Source organism: Leucopleurus acutus (assembly GCF_964270905.1).
Source record: "Leucopleurus acutus genome assembly, chromosome: 10".
NCBI lineage: Eukaryota > Metazoa > Chordata > Mammalia > Artiodactyla > Delphinidae > Leucopleurus > Leucopleurus acutus.
In genome coordinates this window covers 24,360,130-24,387,293 of record NC_139153.1, presented here as the reverse complement: position 1 = coordinate 24,387,293, position 27,164 = coordinate 24,360,130, and the positions used below count along the sequence as shown (strand labels likewise).

Below are 27,164 nucleotides of genomic sequence, written 5' to 3'. Positions count from 1 at the left end.
TTGGGGGAGGGTGTGTGGGTGGGGTTTAGGCCCAGCTAGTTGGAGGGTGTCTCAGAGGAGGTCTCTGAGTGTAGAGGTGGGGTGCTGGGTGAGGGTGTAGGGGCGGGGCTTGGGCTCTGCGAGGCAGGAGGGAAGCTCCCAAGGCAGAGGATTAGGTACGGTAGCTCAACAGGCTTCCCGGTGCCTAAGTGGGCAGGGAAAGCACTGTCCCCATTCCTTTCCTTTCCTTCGTGCCCCTCCCCTACTGTCTCCCCCAGGGTCTCCCCCGTTGCTGTGGGTGGGTCCCGCTGGGATGCTGGTTCTGTAGGTCCAGCCTTTACTTTTGCTCCCCCTTCCCTCCCTTCCAGTCCCTCAGGACTCATGCAGCTGGAGGGGGCCTAGGTGGGCAGAGGATCAGGCCCAGGATCTCAGCAGGTTCCTGGGGGCCCACGCAGGCAGAGGAAACCTGGCCACGCTCCCTTTTGATCCTCTGCCTTCCCAGTGGTTCCCCAATTTCCCCCTTTGGGCGTGGAATCCCTTCCCCTCCCCCAGCCACCCCTCAGGGGCGCCAGTCCCGTCCTGCCTCCACTTCTCTCCCTTCACTCCCCCCCATGCCCCATGTCCTACCCGGTCGCTGGGGGTTCCTCCCGTCCCCTTAGTTGTCCGTGGTCACCCACCGGTGCCTGGTAGGTGCCCTAGTTTTGAGGAGATACGAATTATGCGTCCTCCTAGTACGCCATCCTGACTCCAGCCCCTCTCTCTTTCTTCATTCCAACAATTAAACTCCTCCTATGTGTCTGGCACTGAGAACAGTGGTGAACTTGTTAAGACATTGACCCTGTCTTCATGGATTTTATAATCTAGTGGTGGAGAGTGATGAGCACACACACATAGAATTACATATTATGATAAGTGCTGGGGAAAAAATATGATGCTACAGGAGAAATACGGGAGGGGTAGGGTGATGTGAGGGAGAAGACAACCTCTGAGGAAACCACATTGAACTGCATTGTCAGTAAAGGTGAAGTAAGAAGGAGAAGGGTGGACGTGGGCCTGTGCCCAAGCCCTGAGGCAGAAAGTATGGAGGTCAGCTTCCCTGGGGAATCAAGCGCAGAGAAAGGTAACCGGCAGGCCATGAGCTTGAAGCAATAGTCTGGGGCCCGATGATTCAGGTAAAAATATACAATGTCTGTTGAGAAATAAAACCTGCAAGACGAACTAAAAATTAAGAGAGGATGTGGAACTGCACCTGAGGGACACATTACCCTACAGAGGGTAACATGTTCTCTCGTAATTATTTGTGGGAACTGTGGCCATTTTGCAATGTCAGTAGCATTGGACCTGAGAAATGACAAAGGTATTAGCTCACTTTTTTCTAGTGATTCTTTGAGCTCTAATGGGTTCACCTGGGGGACAGCTGGAGCAGATGAATGTTCAGCCTGTAGCATGAAGCCTAAAGTGTTCATTTAGGACCCATGCTGGTAGCTCAGAGGAATAAAAGGTCATGCCCTTTTGAATGAAGGACTGCTGTTTGACGGAAGGTAATAAATAAAAAGACCGCAGCGCCAGAGAGCTCTGGGGAAGGTTTGCAATGAGGAAGGTATAGAATGGCAGACTGAGCTGGGGGAGGCACATCATGATGAGGAAGTTGGTGAATGGGAATTCAAAGCCATGTATTTCATTCTTTTTTTTTTTTAACATCTTTATTGGGGTATAATTGCTTTACAATGGTGTGTTAGTTTCTGCTTTATAACAAAGTGAATCAGTTATACATATACATATGTTCCCATATCTCTTCCCTCTTGCGTCTCCCTCCCTCCCACCCTCCCTATCCCACCCCTCCAGGCGGTCACAAAGCACCGAGCTGATATCCCTGTGCTATGCGGCTGCTTCCCACTAGCTATCTACCTTACGTTTGTTAGTGTATATATGTCCATGCCTCTCTCTCACCCTGTCACAGCTCACCCTTCCCCCTCCCCATATCCTCAAGTCCGTTCTCCAGTAGGTCTGTGTCTTTATTCCTGTCTTACCCCTAGGTTCTTCATGACATTTTTTTTTCTTAAATTCCATATATATGTGTTAGCATACGGTATTTGTCTTTTTCTTTCTGACTTAACTTCACTCTGCATGAGAGACTCTAGGTCTATCCACCTCATTACAAATAGCTCAATTTCGTTTCTTTTTATGACTGAGTAATATTCCATTGTATATATGTGCCACATCTTCTTTACATATATTTCATCCTTAAAACATTTTACGTATCAGTGAATGAGCTGGGGCTCTGCACCGTGTAATGGAGCTCTTCACTTACTGCTGCCTCCGCCACCCCCTCTTCCCTCCAGACACTCTGACTTAGGAAGCAAAATAGCATCGAAGGGGTAGGGAGAACTTTGATTACTGGTTGACTGAAGAATGTTGTGCATCAGCTTTTTCTTGAGCCTGAGAATCATTTCATCTTTGAAATGAAATGCGTTAAATGCGTTCCATCTCCTATGAAGAAAAAGTGTCTTGTCTATGTTAGTAAAATATACATAACATAAGAATGACTGTTTTAACCTTGTTAGGTGTACGGTGTGGTGGCATTAAGTACATTCACATTGTGCAACCATTACTACCATCTGTTCCCACCGTCCATTCCCAGAACTTTTTCATTTTCCCCAACTGAAATTCTGTACCCGTTGAACACTAAGCATTGCCCCTCCCTCCAGCTCTTGGCAACCAGCTTTCTACTTTCTGTCTCTGTGAATTTGACTACTCTAGGTGCCTCTGTAGTCAGAATCCTACAGTATTTGTCCTTTTGTGAAGGGCTTATTTCACTTAACACAATGTCTTCAAGGTTTGTCCCTGTATCAGAATTTCTTTCCTTTTTAAGGCTGAATAAGATTCCATTGTATGTATAAGGCAGGAGATAGATGGGCTCCAGGCTAGACATTGACAACTGGCCTCCTGTTCACACTTCCTGGGGTGAGAAGAAGATGGGCTCCAGGCTGGACATTCATTACCCAGCCCCCTGTTTACATTTCCTGAAGCAAGAGACAAACGGGCTCCAGGACTACATATTTATAACCAGACGCCTGTCTATATTTCGAGATCTGCACCTTGATATAAAAACCAGCAACAGAAATAGGGTAAATAACCAGACATTGGACATTTTTATGGCAGGGACAGAGTGGGACTAAACCCTGTTAAAAGATCAAGAGGTCTGGGCATCCCTGGTGGAGTAGTGGTTGAGGGTCCGCCTGCTGATGCAGGGGACACGGGTTCGTGCCCCGGTCCGGGAGGATCCTGCATGCCGCGGAGCTGCTGGGCCCGTGAGCCGCGGCCGCTGGGCCTGCGCATCCGGAGCCTGTGCTCCGCGGCGGGAGAGGCCGCAGCAGTGAGAGGCCCGCGTACCGCAAAAAAAAAAAAAAAAAAAAAAAAAAAAGATCAAGAGGTCATACATTTCCCATCCTTAGGGCAACGGAAATACTGCACATGTGCAGAAAGGCTCCTTGGGGGTCAAAAGGAGGGGCACACCCCATAATACGTGATGCTAAGGCCGTCCCATAGACCTCTGGGCTGCAATCCATCTTGGAAAAACGTTGCGCACGCATGTTGGGTAGGGTCCTAGGGCAGGGGAGGTGTGGAAAAAGAAACCGGGTAATTGGCCAAAGGTAAACAAAGACCCGGAAGAACTGCCCTGTATGAATGACCTAACCACCTCTTTCCTGGCTCCTTCTCATTCGGGAGGACGCCCACACCCTTCCTAACCGGTGTGCATCTCTGCCTTGCTTCTGTCCTAACTAAACAAACTGTTTCTCTGTGTGCTCTCCCACTTGTTGTTGTGCTGTGTCTCTAATAATAAACTTTGTACCTGTTTTTACAGTTTTGCCTCTGTGAGAAATGCATTTTTCACTGGAGGCAAAAGCTAGGGGGTGTGGTGACTGGGATTCCTGGTTTTCATCCAGGCTCCCCAGGTTCAATTCTTGGGCAGGGAATTAAACGATCTTGCTTCACGCCACCACCCACCGCTGCCTCTCCGAGATCATGTATACACCCCATTTTTTTTATCCATTCATCTGTCTGTGAACATTTGGGTTGGAGGAAAAGTATCTCCAACCCATGGAGCAGAGACAAGATATTTTTCTTTTCATATATTGTCTTATTTTTCCTCTTTGTACACTCCTTGCTCCCTCTCTCCTTCTCTCCCTCCCTCCCCCTCTCTCTCCTTCTCTCCCTCCCTCCCCCTCTCTCTCCTTCCCTCCCTCCCTCCCTCCCTCCCTCCCTTCTCCCCTTCCTCCCCAACCCCAGCCCCTGTAGAAGGAGGATAGAACCACTGCCATGATGGAGGCGTTTCTTCTGTATTTCAAGTACGAGGAGATGGAGCTACCTTTCCTTTCTCATTTTTCTTTCAGTATAAGAGGGGGTCCTGGGAAAGTTTTAGAATCTGAAATTTAGCTGTAAATGACTTAATATGCTTTTGTACCACTTCCAAACCAAATGCTGTGTGTTCAGATATAAGTTTTTCTTTTTTTTTTTTTTTTTTTTTTTTTTTTTGCGGTGTGCGGGCCTCTCACTGCTGTGGCCTCTTCCGTTGCGGAGCACAGGCTCCGGACGCGCAGGCTCAGCGGCCACGGCTCACGGGCCCAGCCGCTCCGCGGCATGTGGGATCTTCCCGGACCGGGGCACGAACCCGCGTCCCCTGCATCGGCAGGTGGACTCTCAACCACTGCGCCACCAGGGAAGCCCAGGAGGATAGAATTTGACTGAAGTTTGTTATCATTGGGAATCTCAGGGTATAGTACAATGAGTTCATTTTTTTGAAATTATTGCAATAGAAGTTATCTTTCGGAGCATATTTAGATTCACAGTAAAAGTGAGCAGCAAGCACTCCGTTTGGAGCACTCAGTGGAGCACTCCCATATACTCCCTCCTTCCCCTCTGCCCACACCCACAGCCTCCCCCACAATCAGCATCCCTCACCAGAGGGGTATGTCTGTTACAAGTGATAAATCTACATTGCAACCTCGCTATCATCCCAAACCCATGCTTTACACTGGGTGAATCACTCAGTATCGTACATTCTATTGGTTTTGACAAGTCTGTAACGATATGTATCAACCCTTATAGCATCGCAAAGAATAGTTTCACTACCGTAAGAATTCTCTGTGCCCCACCTACTTATCTCTCCCTCTCCTTAACCTTTGGCAACCACTGATCTTTTTACGGTCTCCATAGTTTTGCCTTTTCCAGAATGTTGGAATCATACAGTATATAGCATTTTCAGACTGGCTTGTCTCACTTAGCATTGTACTATGCATTGAAGGTTCCAACATGTCTTTATTCACGGCTTGATAGCTCATTTCTTTTTAACACTGAATACCATTCTGTTGCCTGGATAGACCACAGTCTACTTATCCATTCACTTACTAAATGATGTCTTGGTTGCTTCCAAGTTTTGGCAATTGTGGTTATAGCTGCTGCAAACATCCATTTGCAGATTTTTGTGTGGACATAAGTTTTCAACTAACTTGAGTACATACCATGGAGCACAATTCCCAGATCATATGTTAAGACTACGTTTAGCTTTGTAACAAACTGTCTTCCAAAGACAGTCATGGAAGTCAATGACTTCCGTTTGGGTTTTACAGGAAACCAGGAGTCCAGGCTTGATGATAATACCTAAGTCGTCACAGGTTGACAGTTTGGATTAAGTGAGAAAATAAATAGGGACATGGTCAGTCATTGACACAGAGCCTGATATAAGATGGTTCCTTTTTTTTTTTTTTAACTCTTGCAGAGCTGTCCAGATGAACTAGAAATGGGGATACGGAGACAGGAGAAGGTTTTTATGACTGGTTTAGTCATTAAGTTATGATTTTTGAAGGCTCAAACCAGAGCCTTCAGTTTTGCAGAAAGGAGAGGAGGAAAGCCTCTGAAGGATTAGGCAGTGGTTTAGGCATCAAGGATAAATACGAAATTGGACAAGAGGCAGGCTTCTTAAACCAGAAGATTGTAAGAATCATGGAACACCATGATAAAAAATGAAGTTGGGAGGGTCAGATGTTTAGAAAGAAAAAAGGCCATTATGGACACACAATAACCGGTTAGCACTTGCCGATGGAATTAATTTGAAGAAGAATAAAGGTTCTTATTTGTGATTAGCCAGAAGATTGTTGTTTAATGGTGGACAGTTTTGTTTTAAATTCCTGTAATGGGAAGATCATGAACCCCATTTCTGTTTTCCCATTATTTCCTCTACTGCAGAGAGAAAAATAGCTCGATTTGCCCTTCAGTATAATAATAGTCAGTGACTGAGAAAAATCATTTGCTGTCGTCATCTGTGTCAGATAAGTGTCACAGGGGCGACCTATAATTATCAGTTGCCACTTCAGCAGAGGGGAGCAATTACAGCAAGGGCAGTTTGGTGTTATATTTCAGTGTGACAGGCTTACCAAACTGATGGGTAGTAAAGGCACAAGGCACAAGGTTTTAGGATAATTTCCACGTCCAAAAGAGTGGAGATCTTTGTCAGAGCATGGAAAAGTTAGCTGAGCAAATTTCATCCTGATTATTTTTATATATGTTTTGGAAACCTAGCCAGAGCTTCATCTGGGGTCAAATATTGAACAAAACCCAATTATGGGAGAGAACTGATTCACGCTTTGTAAAATCTAGGCAGGTTGATATCAACTTGCTCATGGAAAAGGCAAAGAAATTAAGCAATATCATGTGAGTGGCTGTCAGCTGGAGGTAGGTCAGCAACAATATCTGATGGTAATAGCAGTACTATTTATTAGTTAGAAATGGCCAGTAACACAAGAAGAAAACAGACATCATTTTTAATGGCCCCAAAGATAACTCGTCATCATATAGATTTTTTTCTGTGCATTTGTAAATTATATATATTGCCTCTAAGATTGTCCCCATTGATTGCTGCTGCCTTATATTCAAGCCCTTGTATAATCCACTCCCCTTGAGTGTGATTAGGTTACAAAAGATTGTGGCTTCTATCTTGGGTGCTCTCTTGCTCTGATGGAAGCCAGGGGCTGTGTTGCAAACTCCCACACGGAGAGGCCCTCGAGGCAAGGAACTGAGGGAGGATTCCAGTCAACAGATATTGAGGAATTGAGCCCCTCACTCCAACAACCTGTGCGGAGCTGAATCCTGCCAACAGCCACGTGAGTGAGCTTAGAAGTGTATTTCCATTCGAGCCATCAGTTGGGACTGTAGTGCTGGCTGACAGCATAAGTGCAGTCTCGTGAGAGATTATGAGCCAGCCAGGCCTAGCTAGGCCCAGATTTCAGACCCACAGAAACTCTGAGATGGTACGTTTGTTGTTTTAAGCGGTTAAGTATTGGGGTAGTTTGTTATGCAGCAATAGAAAACTAGTATGTAAATGTTTACAAAAATTGGATTAGAGTGTCTTTTGTCAGTCAGAGTTCTAGCAGCAAACAGAAGGCACCCACCTGGGATTTTGAAGAGAAACTTGGGCAGTGTTAGGAAAATCAATAAGGTACGAAGAGGCAGCCAGGGCTTACAACAGTGGGAAGCCATTACCCTCCCTAGACCTGAAAGAGAAAGGGAGCCAGAGAGGAGGCTGTTTCATAGTAGCAGTGTTATAGAGGAATGCAACACCTGCCAGAACTGGGTTGAGGCAGGGAGGGAGCAGAGAAGAAATACCCTGACCTCTTTCTCTGGCCATCCTCAGATCTGCCCATGACTCTCATTGGCCAAACCCTACTGGAAACCAGGGGGCAGTTCCTACCGGTCAGCTTTCTAGGACAGAAAACAAAAGAAGAGAAAGTAGGGAGTGGATCTGCTGGGGGGCATAAGGACAGAAACCAGCATATGCAAATGCTCTTGTGCAACTGTTTTTATTTTGACCATCCTTCTATATCATTAAAGATTCTTCTACATCATGGTTTTAAATAGCTACATATGGATACTATAACCAAATTATCTCAATCATGCAATGATGAACATTTTTGGTTGTATAAAAATTTGTCTTTTGTTATGAAAACGGTGAAATGAATATGCTTATAGTCATATTTGTATGGATTAAAAAAATATAATTCCTTAGAGTACAATGCAATAAGTAGAACAATTGAGGACAAAGAAGATTTTTTAGGGTTTTGATATATCTTGTCATATCACTCACCAGAAAAGTTGCTTTGATGCTCCCCCTATAAAAATCTTTGCCTATTTGATAGGTTTGAAAAGTGCTGTATTGTTTTAATTTTCATTTTGATGTTATTAAGGAATTTAAAATATTTTCACATGTTCATTAGCTACTTATTTTTCTTCCTTTGTGACTTTCCCCATTTTTTTCTATTGGTATTGGTGTTTTTCTTATTGATTTATAGGAACTATTTAGAATTAAGAATTCTTTGTTGTCATATGTGCTGCAAATATTTTTCCTAGTTAAAAAAAATCTCATACATAAACCTGTTTCTTTACCTCAAGAATATTAAAATATTTACCTTTTCCTTCTAGTATTCTAATAAATTATATCAAGTGAGAATTTTAATCCATTTGGAACTGTTTTTGGAGGTAAAGTGTGAGACAGGGATGAAACATAATTTTCTTCTAAATAGTTATCTAACTGTCCCAAAGCCATTTATTGAAAGGACAGTCTTTTTTTGTTTTCCTCACTGATTCAAAATGGAAACACAAATCCACATGGAAAGTATAACCTTGATTTTATTACTTAAAGGGTTCCTTTCCGTTATATATATTTTTGCATATGGGTTAAAATATGCATATGGGTTAAGATACATGAATATTTTTATTGCAAATGATTCTATTATTTTATTTTTCAATAAAGATCAGTAACAGGAACTTGGAGCTTGGGTCCAGTTCTGGCTAAAGATTATGTCCTTTATTTCCCCTAAGCTGGACCTAATTTGTTTTTTTCGATGTATTGTTTTTGACCTCCTGATAATTTTTGTAAATACTACGAATATTTCGGAACTAAAGTGAACTTGGCTTACAGTGGTAGATTTAATTGAGGAAGACAATATTATTAGTATAATTTCATATGTTTAGTGCAAACCAGTACTTATCTCATTTGGTAGATTTTTAAACTAGAAGATCTGAGGATATACTCTGCCTGCAATGTGGTGACAATGACAGTGCATTGTAATGTTCCATTTAAAAGGCATGCACAAGTGGTAATGGATCTTTCTGTAAGCATTTCATGAAAGGAAGGCCCCAGGTCATGTTTGTACACCTGTATTTCCTAAACGGTTTCCAGTGGCATCATGTAATACCTGATGAAGCTTTTACCTCTGAACGATAGAAGAGAACATAACATTTCTGTCTTGCTCTCTTAGATCACTCACTCTGGGGAAAACCAGCTGAGGACACTCAAGCAATCCTCTGGAGAAGTCTACGTGGTGAGGAACTGAGGCCAACTGCCAACAGCTAGCACTAATTTGGCAGGTATGGAAATAGGCCATTTTGGAGGTGGATCCTCCAGTCCCAACAACTCTTCAGATATAGCCCTGGCTGATGCCTTGACTGCAACCTCATCAGAGAGACCCAGAGCCTGAACTGAGACAGGCTTGTTGCCGAAATTAGCCTCTGTACACCGGTGCCGATTTAAATCTGGGAGACAGAGTTTTGTGTGAAGTAGAAAGAAATCGCTTTATTGCTTTGCCAGGCAAAGGGGACCACAACAGGCTAATGCCCTCAAGACTGTATGTCCCACCCTGGACGGGGGTAGTGAGGAGTCTTTAACAGTGTTCAGGGAGCAGGGCGTGATCAGCTCGTGGACATTCTTCTGATTGGTTGGTGGTGAGGAAATTGGGAGTCAGCATCATCAACCTTCTGGTTCCAGCCGGTCTGGGGTCTATGTGCTTGTGGGCAGCATACGGTTAATTTCTTCCACCTGGTGGCGGTTTCAGTATCTGCAGAACAGCTCAAAGGACATGGCTCCGAATATTATCTATAGACCTTGGGGAAGAACTAAAGGTCCTTGACTTTGTTTAATGGCCAAAGTATTATTATTTTGTCTTGCTTGACTGTGTTCCTTTCTTTCTGCATTTTCTCACTTCTCTGATTAAATTTATTCTTTGACTAAAGTTTTTCTACAGACAAAAGTCAGGCGGAGGACATGGGTGGGGTCTATTCCAGGAAGGCCTCGTAGTGTCCTGCTAGGTTACAGGCTGGGACCTGGGACCTGGGACCCTTTGCAGCAATGCTTGCACCTGGACAAACGTCTCGTCAAGCAACAAATACAAAGAAACTCCAAAGGGCTAAAAATAACTGTGTGCATGCGCATTTGGGGCAAATTATGAACAAGATACAAAAAGCCCCAAAACCTAACTTCCACACCTGAGGAGTCGGGAGCAAAAGCATGGTAGCGCACATGATCCTTGCACACAGCACCACCAAGAGGATGGGCACCCCACCCAAGCCACCCCTGCAGCCTGACCCCCGGACCTGCCCCTACCCTCGCCCCATGTAAGGGACCAGCTTGCCCTCCCCTCAGGGAACAAGCAGGGCCACCTGTTACTTGTTTTCGCGCCGTCCTGCTACAGTACGAGTCCCAATAAAGCCTTGCCTGAATTTCTCGTCTGGTGTTTTTTCAATTTCTGTTGATTAAGGAGTCCAAGAACCCTGGCCGGTAACAGAACCACTCAGGTAAGCCACTCCCAGATTTCTGGGGGTTCAGAATTTGAAACCCTGAAGGCATTCTGCTAATCATTTCTAGAACATCTCAACTAGAAGAGAACATTGACTATAGAAGTGGTATGAAAGACATTGAAGAAAGGCAAAGAACCTAAGGCTGTTGCAAAGGTTTTGAAGAAATATGATGAGGTCATTAAGTAACATTTCAAGCCTGGGTCTGCTATGTTCTCTGTAGCTTTGGGTTGGTTAGTGAACCTCTTGGAGCATCAGGATTCTCTGTAAAATGAGGATGCTAACCGTGCTTACCTTACGAAGTGGCTGTATTAGAGCACCACATCTGAGATGCAGTTGGCTCTTAATAGAAGGAAACTTAGAAGGTATTTGTTTGAAAAATGTAAAGGCAAGTCCACTGCAAGAAACTTTAAGTAAAGTGGTCTTTGAAGTGTGCAACTGGTACTACAGCTGACAAGATGAGCAAGTAAATAACCGAACAAATAAATTATATTAAGTGCAAAAACTGCTGGTAAGAAGTAGAGGACATTAATTTTTAGCTCGAGTAAGGAAATTTTTGAAATGTTTTTCTATATTTAATAATTTTCTAATAATGAACCTGTTTTATGGAAAATGAGACAAAATTTCTACAGGCGAAACCAACAGATAAATGCAAATAACTCATTGGAAGCCACAGGTCTCGCCCGCTGAAGCTAATCGTGCCTCTCCATGGCCCCGCCTTCCACTATAGCCACGCCTCTTTTGGGTTTACGGTTAGGCTTCACCCTTTCCTCATCATCGGGCTCGCTACGCCTGGTTCCCAGTCGAGGCTCGTTTGCTCGCGAGAGTTCCTCCACCTGGCCCACTCAGAAGCGGTAGGAAACGGAGGCAGAGAAGAGTCGCGAGACTTGACTCGACCACACTTTCCAGGCTCCGCCCCTCCTTCCTGGCCCTCCTTCTGGCCCAGCTTCCCCGTTGCACGTGCAATTGTGTACTTGTGGTTCAACCTCACGTGGCCACGGTAGTGCCGGCGTTACATGCCCCGCCTCCAAGATGGCGGCGCCCAGTGTTGGGGCTCACGACCTGAGTTGGCTCAGCTTTAAATTATAACCTTGACCGAGCCTATGTGGCCATGGACCGGCCTGGGTTCACAGCCTCGCTGGTGGTGAGTATCGGGCGGTAGAGTGGAGGCGCTAGGGGTGCCGGAGGCTTCCCTGGCCTAGCACCTCCTTCCGGTTTTGCGCGCTGAATCATCCCCGGGTCACCGGTCACCCGGTCTGGGAGGAAGCACGGGGCTCCTGGGCCGCGCCGGGCCTCGTGTCAAGGTTCTGAGTTTCCTACCTGTGTGACAGAAAGAGACAGGGGTGGGATAGGGGTGGCACTTGACTCATAGTCTTCCGTACCGCGGTTTACCTAACGGAAAAAGAAAAGTTTCAATTGTATACTGTAACCATACTCTGGAGAGCTTGGCAATGAATGAAATATATGTAACAAAACTCTTGAGTCGCTCACAGACCTGGTCAAGACTATGGTTTCATTTTGCTGTATCTTTTTTCAGTCTCGGAAAATGACATATCCATTCATTCATCTTATATATAATCTGCTTAGTTTGCTTCCGAGCATTTTTCTAGGCTTTGGGTATGGTATATACAGCTGAGCACAAATAGCCGCGCGTTGAGCCGCGCGTTGAATACGTCAGTGGTGTTTAATTCCTTAGAAAACAACGAGAATCAACGTGTCTTAACATCAACCCCCACCCCCCAAATCCTTTAATAAATACTTTGAAACCTTTCTTAGGACAGGCCCAGTAGGGGATACTAGATACAGTAGTGAACAAGACAGGTTGGCTGCCTATGTTTTCACTGTAGGAGAGCGGGCAGAGGCAGAAAATAGACAAGAACCTTTTCAAAAGCTTTTCCTGAGAGATGGAGGCCTAGAGGATTTTCTTCGTTTAATTATCAAATGTTTTTGCAGGTGTCGGAGATAACATGGTGAACAAGATAGACCTGGCCGCACGGGTCAGGTGGTGGAGGCAGAAGGGGTGAAAAGAGTGTTATCATAAATGACGATGAGGGTTAGTTTCAGAGTGTATGGAAAGATGTGGAAGGGGGATCTTACCCAGACTGGTGGAATGATGGTTTTAAATCTAGATTTGTTGATATTTGTAGAAGCTAGGTTTTAGAGATGCAAAGAAATATGTTACCCCGTTGAAGACGTTTTCCTGTCCAGCTGGTGAGATGGCAGTAGTACTTATGACAATCCACATTGCTCTGACGGGAACTAGGGTAAGCTCTTTGCATACATCATCTCATTTAAGCCTGACAGACAATTGAAGTCTTATCCTAGTTTTCCAAATGAGGGAACTGAGGAATAGTATGTTAGATAATTTGTCCAAAGTCACACAAGTGAGATACATTTCGTGTGTGTAAGTGTTGGAGCTCAGATTCCAAGCAGTGTAACATGGGATTCCATTTACTGCTCCTTGAGACTATCGCTGAAGTCAGCAACAGTAGCAGTTGCTAAAAACAGGTGAGTGTCAGAGTTAACAAAAGAAAAATTGTATTAAAATTTATTTAAAATTAATTTTATTAAAGAAGGGTACACTTGCATACTTCTTTTTTCGTAGTTACAGAGGGTAAAATTGGGATCGATTGGTAGAAGTTTCAAGGAAGTTAGATCTCATTCCTGGTGAATTCATTTAGCATGCAGTTTATCTGCCATGTGTTCTGTCTACTGGTACTGTGATTGCCCTTGGAGATTTGATGGCAAACAAACCAAGGCTATATGATAAGTACTGTGAAAGGAATGAACTGAGGTGGGAGAGAGCGAGAATAATATTGGAAAATCTACTTTAGATGGAGTGCTCTGGGAAGGCCCTGAGGAGCTAACGTTTAAGCTAAGACCTAACAGGTAAGGGGCTAGTCATTTTGATGAGCAGAGGGGAAAGTTCAGAGGGAGCAGCACGTGAGAAAATGCTCAGGTGGAAAGGGTTCAGGATGTGAAGGTGGTGGCTGAGGCGTAGTGGGTGAGGGTAGTGTGACAGAGGCTGCTGTTGGAGAGCTAGACAAAGCCTGCCGAGGTGAGTCTTGGTGGGCAGTGGAAAGGAATTTGGATTTTATATAAAGCATAATGAAAGCCATTAGAGGGTTTTATTATTGAAGTAGTCCGGAAATGGAGGGGCGCCCCCCTTTTTTTTTAAACGGTTGGGAGCGTCTTTGAGGAGGCTAAGCACTCCTCAGGGAGTTCCATTTTGTTTACTACTGTGTGACCAATGCCTGCCACTTCGAAGGCACTCAGTACTTGTTGGGTGAATGAATGCAGCTTCACGTTTGCAGAAGTCTTGAGCCTCGGCTTCTAAGGATTAAGTGAGATGTAGTACGGAGCCTGACATAGAGCACATATTTACCTGTTTCCTTCCTGAAGTTTCTGGAGCAGGATTGAAGGGCTGTAGAGCTGAATAGGGAGAGAGCTTCTGGCATGTTAAGTTTTCATTTGGAGCACAGAGCAGACTATTCAGAAAAAAACCTCCAAGAGTACAGTCACTGGTGCATGCTTTTAGGAGAGCAGTTTGAAATAAGTATTAGTGACCTAAAGATGTTCATAACATTTAGCTCAGTGAAGATAATAGGAAAACATGAAATAAAAGAGGAATGGTTAGGTAAATGATGATAGATGCATTTCATGGACTATTTAGGGGCCGTTGGTAACAGTGCTTGTGAAGAGTATGTGCTATAATAGTAACATAGAAAATGCTTATGAGATTTAAAAAAAAGAAAAAATACAACACTGTACCTGTATACATCTGGTTCATGCCTAATTAAAACTTGGTAGCCAAGGGGAGTTGGTTCCAGGTCCGCTGTGGATACCAAAATCCACAGATGCTCAAGTCCCTTATATAAAATGTTGTAGTATTTGCATGTAACCTATGCACATCCTCCTGTATACTTTAAATCATTTCTAGATTACTTATCATACCTAATACAAGGTAAATACTGTGTAAATAGTTGTAAATACAATATAAATGTTATGAAAATAGTTGCCTGCATACAGCAAATTCAAGTTTTGCTTTTTGGAACTTTCTGGAATTCTTTTTTTTTTTTTTTTTTTTTTTGCGGTACGCGGGCCTCTCACTGTTGTGGCCTCTCCCGTTGCAGAGCACAGGCTCCGGACGCATGGCTCACGGGCCCAGCCGCTCCGGGGCATGCGGGATCCTCCCGGACCGGGGCACGAACCTGTGTCCCCCGCATCGGCAGGCGGACTCCCAGACACTGCGCCACCAGGGAAGCCCTGGAATTCTTTTTGCAAATATTTTGAATCTGCATTTGGTTGAATCTGACGATGCGGAACCCCAGGATATGGAGGGCTGGCTTTATTCCATTCCTTAAAAAAACAAAAAAAAAGCTGTATTGAAATCCTCCAAGATGGAATGAAATAATTTTGATAGTAGCCTTACTTTTTTCTTCTACTTTTTTTTTTTTTTTTTTTTTTGCGGTACGCGGGCCTCTCACTGTTGTGGCCTCTCCCGTTGCGGAGCACAAGCTCCGGACGCGCAGACTCAGCGGTCATGGCTCACGGGCCCAGCCGCTCCGCGGCATGTGGGATCCTCCCAGACCGGGGCACGAACCTGTGTCCCCTGCATCAGCAGGCGGACTCTCAACCACTGCGCCACCAGGGAAGCCCTCTTCTACTTTTTTCAATGCAAAACAAACAAACATACTTCCAAACCACTCTTTCCTTCCAGCCTGACTCTTCTCTCCTTTTCAGTAGTTAGCTGTTTCATCGACCTTGTAGTTCATCTGGGTTGTTACTTGAGTGAAACCAAAAGCATCCCTGTCTCAGTTACTTTATTTTTTTAAATTTAAAAAATTTTTTTATTTTACATCTTTATTGGAGTATAATTGCTTTACAGTGGTGTGTTAGTTTCTGCTTCATAACAAAGTGAATCAGTTATACATATACATATGTTCCCATATCTCTTCCCTCTTGCGTCTCCCTCCCTCCCACCCTCCCTATCCCACCCCTCCAGGCGGTCACAAAGCACCGAGCTGATCTCCCTGTGCTATGCGGCTGCTTCCCACTAGCTATCTACCTTACATTTGGTAGTGTATATATGTCCATGCCTCTTTCTCGCTTTGTCACAGCTTACCCTTCCCACTCCCCATATCCTCAAGTCCATTCTCTAGTAGGTCTGTGTCTTTATTCCTGTCTTACCCCTAGGTTTTTCATGACATTTTTTTTCTTAAATTCCATATATATGTGTTAGCATACGGTATTTGTCTTTCTCTTTCTGACTTACTTCACTCTGTGTGACAGACTCTAGGTCTATCCACCTCATTACAAATAGCTCAGTTTCGTTTCTTTCTATGGATGAGTAATATTCCATTGTATGTATGTGCCACATCTTCTTTATCCATTCATCCGATGATGGACACTCAGGTTGTTTCCATCTCTGGGCTATTGTAAATAGAGCTGCAGTGAACATTTTGGTACATGACTCTTTTTGAATTATGGTTTGCTCAGGGTATTGTCTCAGTTACTTTTAACTGGGTTACAGGTGAAGGAACTTCGGCAAGTGTTGGTGCTCTGCAGTGTGAAGTGCAGGCAGTCCTTTGCGTGTAATTTGGGGCTGGAAAGATGAATGTGCGAGTGGACGTCATGCAAAGTGATCTTAATAATTGATGAAAACGATCATTTAACGACCTTTAAAAATTCTTGTCAATGTTAATAACTCTCTTACTGTAGATTGTGGAAGTATAGGGAAACGGAAAAAAAAGAAGTAAAACTTACATTTAGTACAGTGTAATTTAAAACATTAAGACTGTATTTCTTTGTAAAAAAAAAGTATCAGAAGTAATTTTAAGTCATATAACTTGCAATACAGAACAAGTGTTCCTTTAACGTGGAGGTTTTTGCTGGCACAGCTTGCTCTGGGACATCTTTGTCCTTTTCGTCCCAGCCTCTTTCCCCGTATGTGGTAAGTTCGCCTTCACTCATTTTCCTCTGGCTGCATGTCTAGAATCTCTCCAATGACAGCAGTGTCGATATTCCCACAGCTAATTCTTTTATAACTCCTTTTACATTTGATTTGAATGTAACTTTCAGTGTTAACCACTTGTCATTTATTTGCCCTGCTTTCATGTTTGTTGGCCAGTTCCCTCTTTCGATTATTCATTTTTGTGAAATGTCACTGTGGTCACTGTAATTCAACTGTCCTGTTAGAGGACTTGTGTTCCTTATGGCAACTGAGATGCATGTGTGTCGGTGCTGTGCAAAGCAAGGACTGCTTGTACTGTTTTTTTTTTTTAGTTGTTATTTTGTTGTTTTCTTTTCTTACTTTAGGGAGGTGGTTCTGAAAAAGCTTCTTCATAATATTTGTGTCTTCTCACTGGACCTGCCCTTCTGCTGAGAACCACTGGCAGAAAGGGACTTGAGGGCAGTGGCATGGATTATGTGGCCAAGGCTTCTTAGGTGGGGTAAGAAAACAGAAGAAAAGATAAGAATGAAGTTGAAGGGACGTTTTCAGTGTTTATTGCCTCATACGTTTCTTTTCTGGAAGGCAGCTTCCTAGTCTGCTTTCTGGAGTCAAGGAAGTTAGTATCTGATGATGAAGCATTAACTCCATATCTCTAAGGGATTGGGAATTATGCTGCACATTCTCGAGCTTGCTTTGTGTGACTTGTTTCTTTCTGTCATTTAGGTCACAGTGGGCAGGTCTTCCTTTTTTTGCTCATTTTTGTGTTGAGTAGGCAGTCACCTAGACAGAGGTATATTCTCAATTTTGATCCATCAGTGGAGCATGCAAGGCACCCTTGGAGACCACCAATTGTCTGGGGCCACAATGGAGAACCACTGCCGTGATGGAGGCATTTCTTCTGTATTTCAAGTACTAGGAGATGGAGCTACCTTTCCTTTCAGTATAAGAGGGGGTCCTGGGAAAGTTTTAGAATCTGAAATTTAGCTGTAAATGACTTAATATGCTTTTGTACCACTTCCAAACCAAATGCTGTGTGTTCAGATATAATTTTTTTTTTTTTTTTTGCGGTATGCGGGCCTCTCACTGCTGTGGCCGCTCCCGCTGCGGAGCACAGGCTCCGGACGCGCAGGCTCAGCGGCTATGGCTCACGGGCCCAGCCGCTCCGCGGCATGCAGGATCATCCCGGACCAGGGCATGAAACCGGGTCCCCTGCATCGGCAGGCGGACTCTCAACCACTGCGCCCAGGGAAGCCCCAGATATAAGTTTTAAATATTAAAATTTTAATGGTACACACAGAATTTGAGTAACAAAATGCCAAATAGAGGGAAGATAAATGTTGTACCCACAGTTTTTCCACCTCCATGCATCAGGTATTGTTACCTGTTTAACCAGACATATGTGTGAGCCTTTGCTCTGGTACTTGGGAAGAGCAAGAGCCTGGAAGATATGGTCCCTACCCTCAGGGGTGTGCAGTCAAGTGGGAGCAGACATTTAACAGAAAATAAAACAAAAATTAACCATGTAATTATGCATGGTGATAAAAAGGAACCATTTACTGAACACTTTAATGTGTGCTTATGCAGTTTTTTCAGAGCAGAAATCATATGTTTACAATTTTGTCTTCTCTTTTTTTTTTTGTATTCTGGTTAAAAAAAAAACCCATAAATTCACATCCAAGCATCATAAAGAAATTTGAACAGTAGTGTTTCTCAGTTTTTTGAGTTTGATGCTGAATCGTTCCTGCACACGTCGCGTGATTTGGTTTTCTGTTGTGTGAATCCATGGGTGATTCTTGTCCAGGGAGCAGAATTTGAGGAAAGCTTTTCATTCATTATTGGTAAGGAAAGACTTGAATTTATCGATTTTGTATATACATTTATAATTCAGTTTAATATATGAATGTAATCTTCAGTCTTTGGTCAAGTCCTCCTTTGTCTTTCACATGGTTTTTAATATTGGCCTGTCAGAAATAGGGCATCAGCAGACTTGGAAGGATATTTGCAGTAACATAACACTAAAAATGATAACTCATACTTATTGGTAATTGAGGCAGGCATTTTGCTAAGCATGTAACAGGCTCATGTAGTTGTATTTAATTCTCATTTAATCTCTCAGTTCTCAAAAACTCTGTGAAGTATAGGTACTATTATTTTTCCCCTTTCATGCATGAAGAAATGTGGGCTTACCTAGGTTTAATAGCTTTTCTAGGGAGACCCATTTGAGATTGAAGCCAGGTCTGCGTGTCTGTTGCCAAAGCTGTAGTCTAAGGCAATATTTAATCTGAAAGAATTTCTGGAGAAATGGAAGAATACTCAAGTCAAATTCTAGAACCATTATTGTGTTCCTGAGAATAGCCTTACCAAACAACACTGATCCTGCGCAGTCTTTTCCGTCAGGAGGTGATGAAAGGCACAGGATTTCTGGAAAAGACACCCTGAATATACCACAAAGCTGTCACTGGAGCTGTGGAATGCCAAGAAGTATAGCAGCAGGTAATGCCAGGTTTCATTTGTCACAGTGTTATGGCAGACTGCAGCAGGGACAACCAGAGAGTGATTTGCTGCAGTTTTTCTTGTGAACGTTGAATCTTTCTGTAAAGTGTTTTCTCATCATCTTACATTTCCATGTGATTCAGACCAGCAAACAAGTGTGGAAGCCCTGCTCCATGCCAGGCACTGGGTTATATATTTAAGAGGGCCAAGGTCACTGACCTGGCTTCTACTCTGAAGGATCTTAGTGTCAGCCATGGTGGTTAGTACTGAAAGTGAAATGTAAACAAAGTTATATGGGGGAGTTAAGGAAGTAGCCTTTAATTCTGACTGGGAGACTGGGAAGGGCTTCAGGAGGGATATGGCGTTTGGTCACAGTCTTAACAATGAAATGGAGTTTGGCAGGTGTGTGTGTGTGTGTATGTGTATGTATTTGTGTGTATGTAATGGCCGGGGGGAGCAGGTGGTCTGCTGGCTGTAGTATACAGGAGACAAGAGGCATTGGAAGGGCCTTCCAGGCTGAGAGAAAAACCTAAGAAGGAGCACAGAATTGATAAGTTTCAGGATGTTTTTGGGAAACAGGCTAGTCAGAGTGGAGGAGGCTCAAGATCAAGAGTGTGCCAGATGAAGCTGAACAGGTAGTTTAGGGTCCAGGGGTCGAGGTTCTGAGTTACCCCTTACTGAGTGCCTACTGTATACCAAATGTGACCAGTGAATTTGGGTGGTTGTTTTGGTGAGGGAATATTAATTTGAGTAGCTCTACTTTTGTATGTTTTTAGGACTCATTGCAAAACTTGAACAGTACAAAAATCAACAAGATAATAATAAAAATGCTCCTCATCTCGAATGTTTTTCCACAGAGATAATAACTTCTAACAGTTTGGTGTGTGTGGTTCCAGACTTCTGATTATGCATAGACAAAAAAATAACACATTTCTTTGAAAGGTGGGATTATACAGCATATATTGTTCTGTAGCTTATTTGATTAATTTAAGAATATAACATGTTTCTGTATCAGCAAGTTCAGGTTGATCTCATTCTTTTAAAGGCTGTGTAGCAATCCGTTATTCTGGTATAATACAACTTATTAGGTTATTTCTAGTTTTTCACTGTTAGAAAGAATTCTGTAGTAAACATTCTTGTATATTTATGAACTTATTTTTGTGGAAGAAATGTTTAAAAATAAAATAACTGGATCAAGTATTTTATAGTTTAAAATTTTCATTTTGCCAAATTGTCCTTCAATAGATTATAATAATTTGTTTATATTAATACCCATAACTATTTCCATATTTTTAATCTTTTATAATGTAATTGGGAAATTTAAAATTTTGTTTTTATTTGATCACTGATGATGGGGAAGCATATTTTCATAATTTTGTTGGCTGTTTATATTTTTTCTTTTGGGAATTGTTTGGTCCTGTGTTTTGCAATTTTTAAAAAATTTGATGTACCTTTTTTGGGTTGCTTTGTAGTACCTTCTAAGATATGGTTAGTAACCTTTTGTTATAGTCATTAATTCATGTGTTTTTCAAATAGTTATTGAGTGCCTACTATGTACTGGGTGCTGGGAACATACTGGTGAACAAAACAGGTATGGATCTTATAGTTTCGTGGAACATACAGTCTTTGAAGAAATGGTCAGATGCTCAACTACAGAATTAGAATTCTGATCAGTGTGTGGAGACATGAGGGTGTAAACCTAGACTGGGGGATTAGGGACACAGTCCTAGAAATGAGGAAAATCAGATGACTTGGAGGAAAAGAGAGATCAAGGTGGTAAGAAGGTACCCAGCAAAGGGCTAACGATGGAGTTAAGGGTGGAGAGGTAGATGGGGGACAGAACTTCTAGAGCCTTGTAGGCTGTACTGTGATTTTGTTCTTCATCCTAAGGGCTTTTGGAAACTTTGAAGAGTGTCAAGATGAAATTGAAATTTGTATTTTACACAGACAACGTTAGTGTAGAGGGTGAAGGAGCGCTGCGGGGAGAATGGATGGTGGAGGGGGAAGAAGGCAAGTATCACAGGAAGCAGAAGCCGCAGCTCTCCAATGAGGTGGTTAAAGTCACTGGTGGCCACTTTGTTGTGGGGGAAGCTGAGAATGTCAGGGAGGGATGTTTCCCCGAGAAGCCATGTTAATGTTTTGCCTGGTTCTTTTTAGTTGTGGTCTAGGCCAGGGGCCTGTGATGATTTTGCTTAGTTAAATTAGACGGATGGTTTGATTTTGTCCTGTAGTTGAGCAGGAGTGAGTTTTTTTTGTTTTTGCTTTGTTTTTTTCTGTTTTGCCAGCTTCATGTAATCTTGACTTTTTTTCAACTCCCAGAGGAATTTCAAAGGGCCTAATTTCACTGATTATACACTTCCTCTCTACAGCCTGCCAGCACTTTTTCCATTTTTAAATTGAGGTGGTGCTGTGTATTTTATCTATATGATATCAAGGTCTCAGTAAATTGTTATGCTGTGGTAAGGCTTGCTGGTTATCTGGTTTATGTTCTCTTTCTTTGGACTTTGTCTAGCACTTAGGATTTTCAGTGTAAGCTACCATAAATCTTGAAACTAACCCTTTGCCTGATAACCTTTTTTTAAAAATTGTTTTTAATTTTTAAAGAAGATTTTTTGGCCACACTGCATGGCATGCAAGATCTTAGCTCCTCGACCAGGGATCGAACCCATGTCCCCTGCAGTGGAAGCATGGAGTCTTAATCGCTGGACTGCCAGGGAAGTCCCTCCTGATAACATTTTTGATAAGTGATCATAGATAAAACAAATTTCTCAGGCTAAAGAAAAAAAGAAATTAGTAGAGTCCCTTATAATTCAGTTGATGCTGGCTTGATGAAAAATTATAAGCATTCCTTAAAGTTTTTGTTTATATCTTAGATATGTTGCTATGTGTCTAAATACATAGGTAATTCTTAATGTTCTTTTAGCAGCATTTTTTTCAGTCTCATGAATTTAAGTGACATTTGAGTTGTAGAAGTTTGAAATCCACAGAAGCAATTAGTAACTCTTGATTCATGATTTACTAGATAAATAGATTCAATCTGGTCATTTTATTCTCAGATGATTAGAATTCTGATGAAAGGCGGGCTGGAGAATCAATGCATGCAAAGTAGCCAAATAGATTAAAAGAGTAATTTGCTTATTGATTAAAACTTAGAAGTAGATAGCAAGCATCTCTCTGAACCCACTCCTAAGATTAAAGAGAAAATTAGAATGAAGTGCAGCTATTTTTAAAGAAACCAGTCATATCAGTCATTCTCACCAAGATTTTAGTTCTTGTGTTTTGAGAAAATGAAGAGGCAGGCAAAATATTTTATTACCTACTGAATTTTATAAAATCCTTAAAGAATAAGTGAGAAGAGTGTTGAAAAAGTTGGCTTTTTTTTTCTTTTTAACTTTGCTACGTTACTTGTGAACTTTTTCCCTTGACTTAGAAAAGGCCACCTTTATATCTGGGAAGAAATCCCACATTGTCATTCTTTTACTCCCACTTGTGGTGCTCTACTGGCACATCTCTGTGTTCTTTTGGTGACAACTTTTTAGGTCATTTGCACAGTATCCTGCATGGTCTTTGGGGTTCTGTCATGCCTTTCAGGCTGATCATATGGTATTAACGTATATGGTAATGTACTTTTCTCTTTCTTTTTCTTTTTTTAAAAATTTTATTTATTTTTGGCTGCGTTGGTTCTTCATTGCTGCGCGCGGGCTTTTCTCTAGTTGTGGCGAGTGGGGGCTACTCGTCGTTTCATTGTGTGGGCTTCTCACTGCGGTAGCTTCTCTTGTTGTGGAGCACAGGCTCTAGGTGAGTGAGCTTCAGTAGTTGTGGCTCATGGGCTCTAGAGCTCAGGCTCAGTAGTTGTGGCACATGGGCTTCAGTAATTGTGGCTCGTGGGCTCTAGAGCGCAGGCTCAGTAGTTGTGGCACACGGGCTTAGTTGCACCGCGGCATGTGGGATCTTCCTGGACCAGGGCTCGAACCCGTGTCCCCTGCAGTGGCAGGCAGAGTCTTAACCACTACGCCACCAGGGAAGTCCCTATGGTAATGTACTTTTCTAGTGTACACTAATTTTTAATAATTACCTATACTAACTAATTGAAAAATAGACATTATTGCATTTCTCATCAGGGTAATTTCATTTTTCCAATGAAGTTTTGCAGTGTTTTTTTTTGCTGTATGCGGGCCGCTCATCACTGCGGCCCCTCCTGCCGTGGAGCACAGGCTCCGGACGCGCAGGCCCAGCGGCCATGGCCCACGGGCCCAGCCGCTCCGCGGCACGCGGGATCCTCCCGGACCAGGGCGTGAACCCGCGCCCCCTGCATCGGCAGGCAGACCCCCAACCACTGCGCCACCAGGGAAGCCCCTTGCAGTGGTTTTATGGTGAGTGGCAGGTAGAGCAGAAAGTGTTTGCTAGGCACCAACCTTTGTACCACTTGAGCATTCTGTAAACCCAAAGGGTGGAAACAGCGTGTCATTTTGAACTCTGCCTATATGTTTAAATAGTACTGATTCTTCTTTTTCTGTGTCATGGAATATATAGTTTTTAATGTCTGCTTTTACTTTTTGAATAGGTAATATATTCACATGGTTCAAAATCCAAAAGATAGGAAAAGTTAGCAATTCAGTTTAAAACTTACTATGTAGGAACCGTATTGAGAGTTGTCTCTGTAGTTCTACCTGCTTACTGTGAAATGGTATTGATTCATATCTTTAAATGATGCCTTTAGACCTTGTGTGTTGACCTTTCTTTGACAGTCTCTTAGTTCATATTTTTCTGAGTCTCTTTTTGCTTTGACTAAGCTGTAACCAGTTTTTAAAATATTCTGTATATACTAGTGTAATCATGAGGTGAAAACTTAGTTTTTAATCAGGTTTTAAAGTGCAGCTTCTCCAAAGCAACATGGTATCTCTTGGGAGATGACTAGTTTGGGTCAGGTTTTAATGTCCTCTAGGAATTTAGCTCTTTTTTTCCCCCTTCATTTATTCACTTAAAAAGTATCAAGGAATTTTCAAATATACGCAAAGTAGAGAGGATACCATAGGAATCCTTACATGTGTGATCCTTAAAATATGGATCTAGATTCACAAGGAGCATTACCATTTAGAATGTAAGTCTGAAAACAGTTTTTTTCTTAATGCAGATTCACTACTCATTAGTTAAAAAGGCAAAAAATGTAACATTTGGTGTACTTTGGAAAGATCACTGAGATAAATTGTCAAATGAAAAAAACAAGGTGCAGCATACCACCTTTTACTTAAAAAAAAAGGTAAAATAAAATACATATTCGTATTTGCTTGTATATGCCTAAAGTAACTTGGGAAGGACACAATAAGAAACCAAAACTGGTTGCTTGGGTTTTTAGGGACAGGGAAGGAGACTTTGAACTCTTTACCTTTCTGAGGTTTGTTTGTTTACTTTTTTGAACCCTATGAAATCATTAAAAATAAATTTGAAATTTATTTTAAAATTATTAAAAATCATTAAACTTTTTTTTAAAACAGAATATGTAATATAAAATTTACAACTTGAAAATATATCACAGTAATGGTTATTTTCCCAGGACAGTCTGTAGATTTAGGTAAGAGGTGTTTTGACTGTACCAAAGTAGTCTGTGGTATACTTTAAAACCATACTTAAAGAAATATGCTTTAAAAACTACCCCATCCCCCAAATGGCAATTTATTTTATTGTAACCTTTTTTTTCTTTTTCTTTTTTTTTAAAGGCTGGTGGGGTAGCAGGTGTCTGTGTTGACTTGATATTATTTCCTCTGGATACCATTAAAACCAGGCTGCAGAGCCCCCAAGGATTTAATAAGGCTGGTGGTTTTCGTGGAATATATGCTGGCGTTCCTTCTGCTGCTATTGGATCCTTTCCTAATGGTAAAAATTATATTGGTATTATCACTGCTTTATATAAAGCCAAGATAATGGGATTTATTTTCAGAATGGTATGTGGTCCAATCCTATATAGAATTCCTTATATGATTGATGTAGTTGATCTCCTGAATTTATTTTCTATTCATTAATCCATTATTTTTGACTCAGCTGGTGCTATAGATTCCATTCTAGTGTATTTGTAATAAAAAAATGAGCAATCTTTAAATGAGTGGTTTTTGTTGTTGTTAAAACTCCTTGTTAGAATCCTTAAAGTGTTCCTGTAACATTGATTGTAATGTCTTACAGCAGTTCTCAACCTTGCCTGCACTTTGGAATCTCTTGGGAAGCTTTACAAAATACTTACGCCTGTGTCTCCATGAGAAGTTTAATTGGTCTGGTCTTTGCCTGGGTATCAGGAGTTTTAGTAACTTCCCAGGTGATTCAGATGTGAAGCTGAGTTTAATAACCACTGGCTTGGAGATTCTTGTGGAGCAGATGAACCTAAGAGGCATTAAATCTTTGTCTTAACTAAATTGCTCTCAGATGATGCAACCCATTCCCACTAACCTCCTCTTCCCATTGTCTTGCTTTTGTTTTGGTTTTGGAGTTGTGTGATTTATGGCCCTTTTATTCTATAATCAGTATAATCTGTTTCATTTAATCCACCTCTTTTCAGATACTTATTTAAATAATTGTTTACTGATGCTTTGATTGGCACTCAAAAGCAGACTAAGCAAACAGAAAACCATCACTATCAAACACACACACACACATACACAATACACTCACACACTCTCACATACTCACACACTCACAAAACCCCTGCTCCAGAAGATTCTTAAATTCTGGAGTTTGATTTCTTTTTTCTCAGTATATTTCATTAGAAATTCTTTCTTGTTAACTTGACATTAAGATGTCTGTCTATATCCATCTGTGAGCATAACATTCACATAAAGATTTGTAGAGCAAATCTTTTTGGTCCTTTAGTTTATCTTCCTGAGCCATCCTTAGAGCAGCCAACTGTTCTGAGGTTATCCTTGAATTATTTTATGTCTTAATTTTCAGTAATTGATCATAACAAGTCGCTACTGAGGACCCACTCTATGCCAAGTATAGCTCTATATGTGGGAGATGCGCCTTGGTTCCTAAATTTGTCTGTGTTGCAATCACCTGATCACCTGAAGAGATTTTTTTTTTTTTTAAAGAAAGTACTGCTGTCCCACTCCCAGAGATTTGGGATTTAGTTGGCCTGAGGTGTGGCCTGGGCTTTGGAGGTTTAAAAAAAAAAATCCCCAGGTAATTTTTATATGTAGACAAGTTTGGGAACCTCTGAACTAGGGAATTGCAAAGAAATATGTTACTAAGTCCCTGTCTTTTGGTCATCCATTCTTATGATGCCTCCCTCATCACTGTAAATATTCTTTTTTCTCTTACGTATTATGTAGGAATTGTTGGTAGATGAAGTATTAGTGATCGTCTACAGGGTACATGGTGCTCCATTAAGCTCACAGGGCTGGTTTAGATTCTTGTCAGCAGGACTTTACATACAGAATGTGGTTTTGAATTTTTGTATGTTTGAGAAAGTGGTGTTCTTCTTGCCCTGCTTTTCTTTTTCTTTTTTTGACATCCACAGAACGTCTTTGAATGGGAGATGCTGGATAAAGAGTCAGAGTGTCAGCGTTTCAGAAATGGCCTTTCTGTTTTTCTGCAAATTGTTGGTGAATTGAAACTTTTTACGTGGCACTTTAAACAATTTTTGCTATTGGTTAAGGTTTTAGACAGAGTACAGTGCACCAGTGTAACATTCAGAGGCTTGTAGACTTTTTTGAGAACATATTGTGCAGGGGGTATGGAAGGGACTGAGGGTCGAAAGAAGAGAGGAAAAGACCTGTATTCAAGACCCTTCATGTTTAGAAGGGAATGTAGAAAAACCATAGTTTTTTGTTTTGTTTTCACTCCTGGGGGGTGGGGGTGGGTGGGTGGAACGTGTAGCAGGTAGAACTTACAGCCGAATGTGACTGGAGATATTCTAGCCTATTTAGTGAGTAGGCCAAAGTAGGAACAGCCTAAATAAGAATCACAAGTGGGAATTGGGACCTGCATTAACTGTATACAACTGCTTGCATGGTCATTACTCATCCGGGGACAGTGTGCCTCCTCATTTGGCCTGCTGTTTGTTTGTTAGCCACTGGGGTGTTTACAAGCTTGTTGACTTTAACTGTGGAGAACTGATTTTCACTAC

The 27,164-nt window shown here is 42.1% G+C and overlaps 1 protein-coding gene across 1 annotated transcript in view; it reads left to right on the top strand.

Moving 5' to 3' along the window:
• Positions 1-11,694: 11,694 nt before the first annotated feature.
• Positions 11,695-27,164, top strand: part of SLC25A26 (solute carrier family 25 member 26) — a 143,457-nt gene continuing 127,987 nt past the window's right edge. Inside the window, exons 1-2 of the mRNA XM_082849210.1 lie at positions 11,695-11,749; positions 24,769-24,925. Of these exons, the coding sequence (XP_082705336.1) occupies positions 11,717-11,749; positions 24,769-24,925 (190 nt within the window). The 5' untranslated portion in view covers positions 11,695-11,716. The remainder of the gene's footprint in view (positions 11,750-24,768; positions 24,926-27,164) is intronic.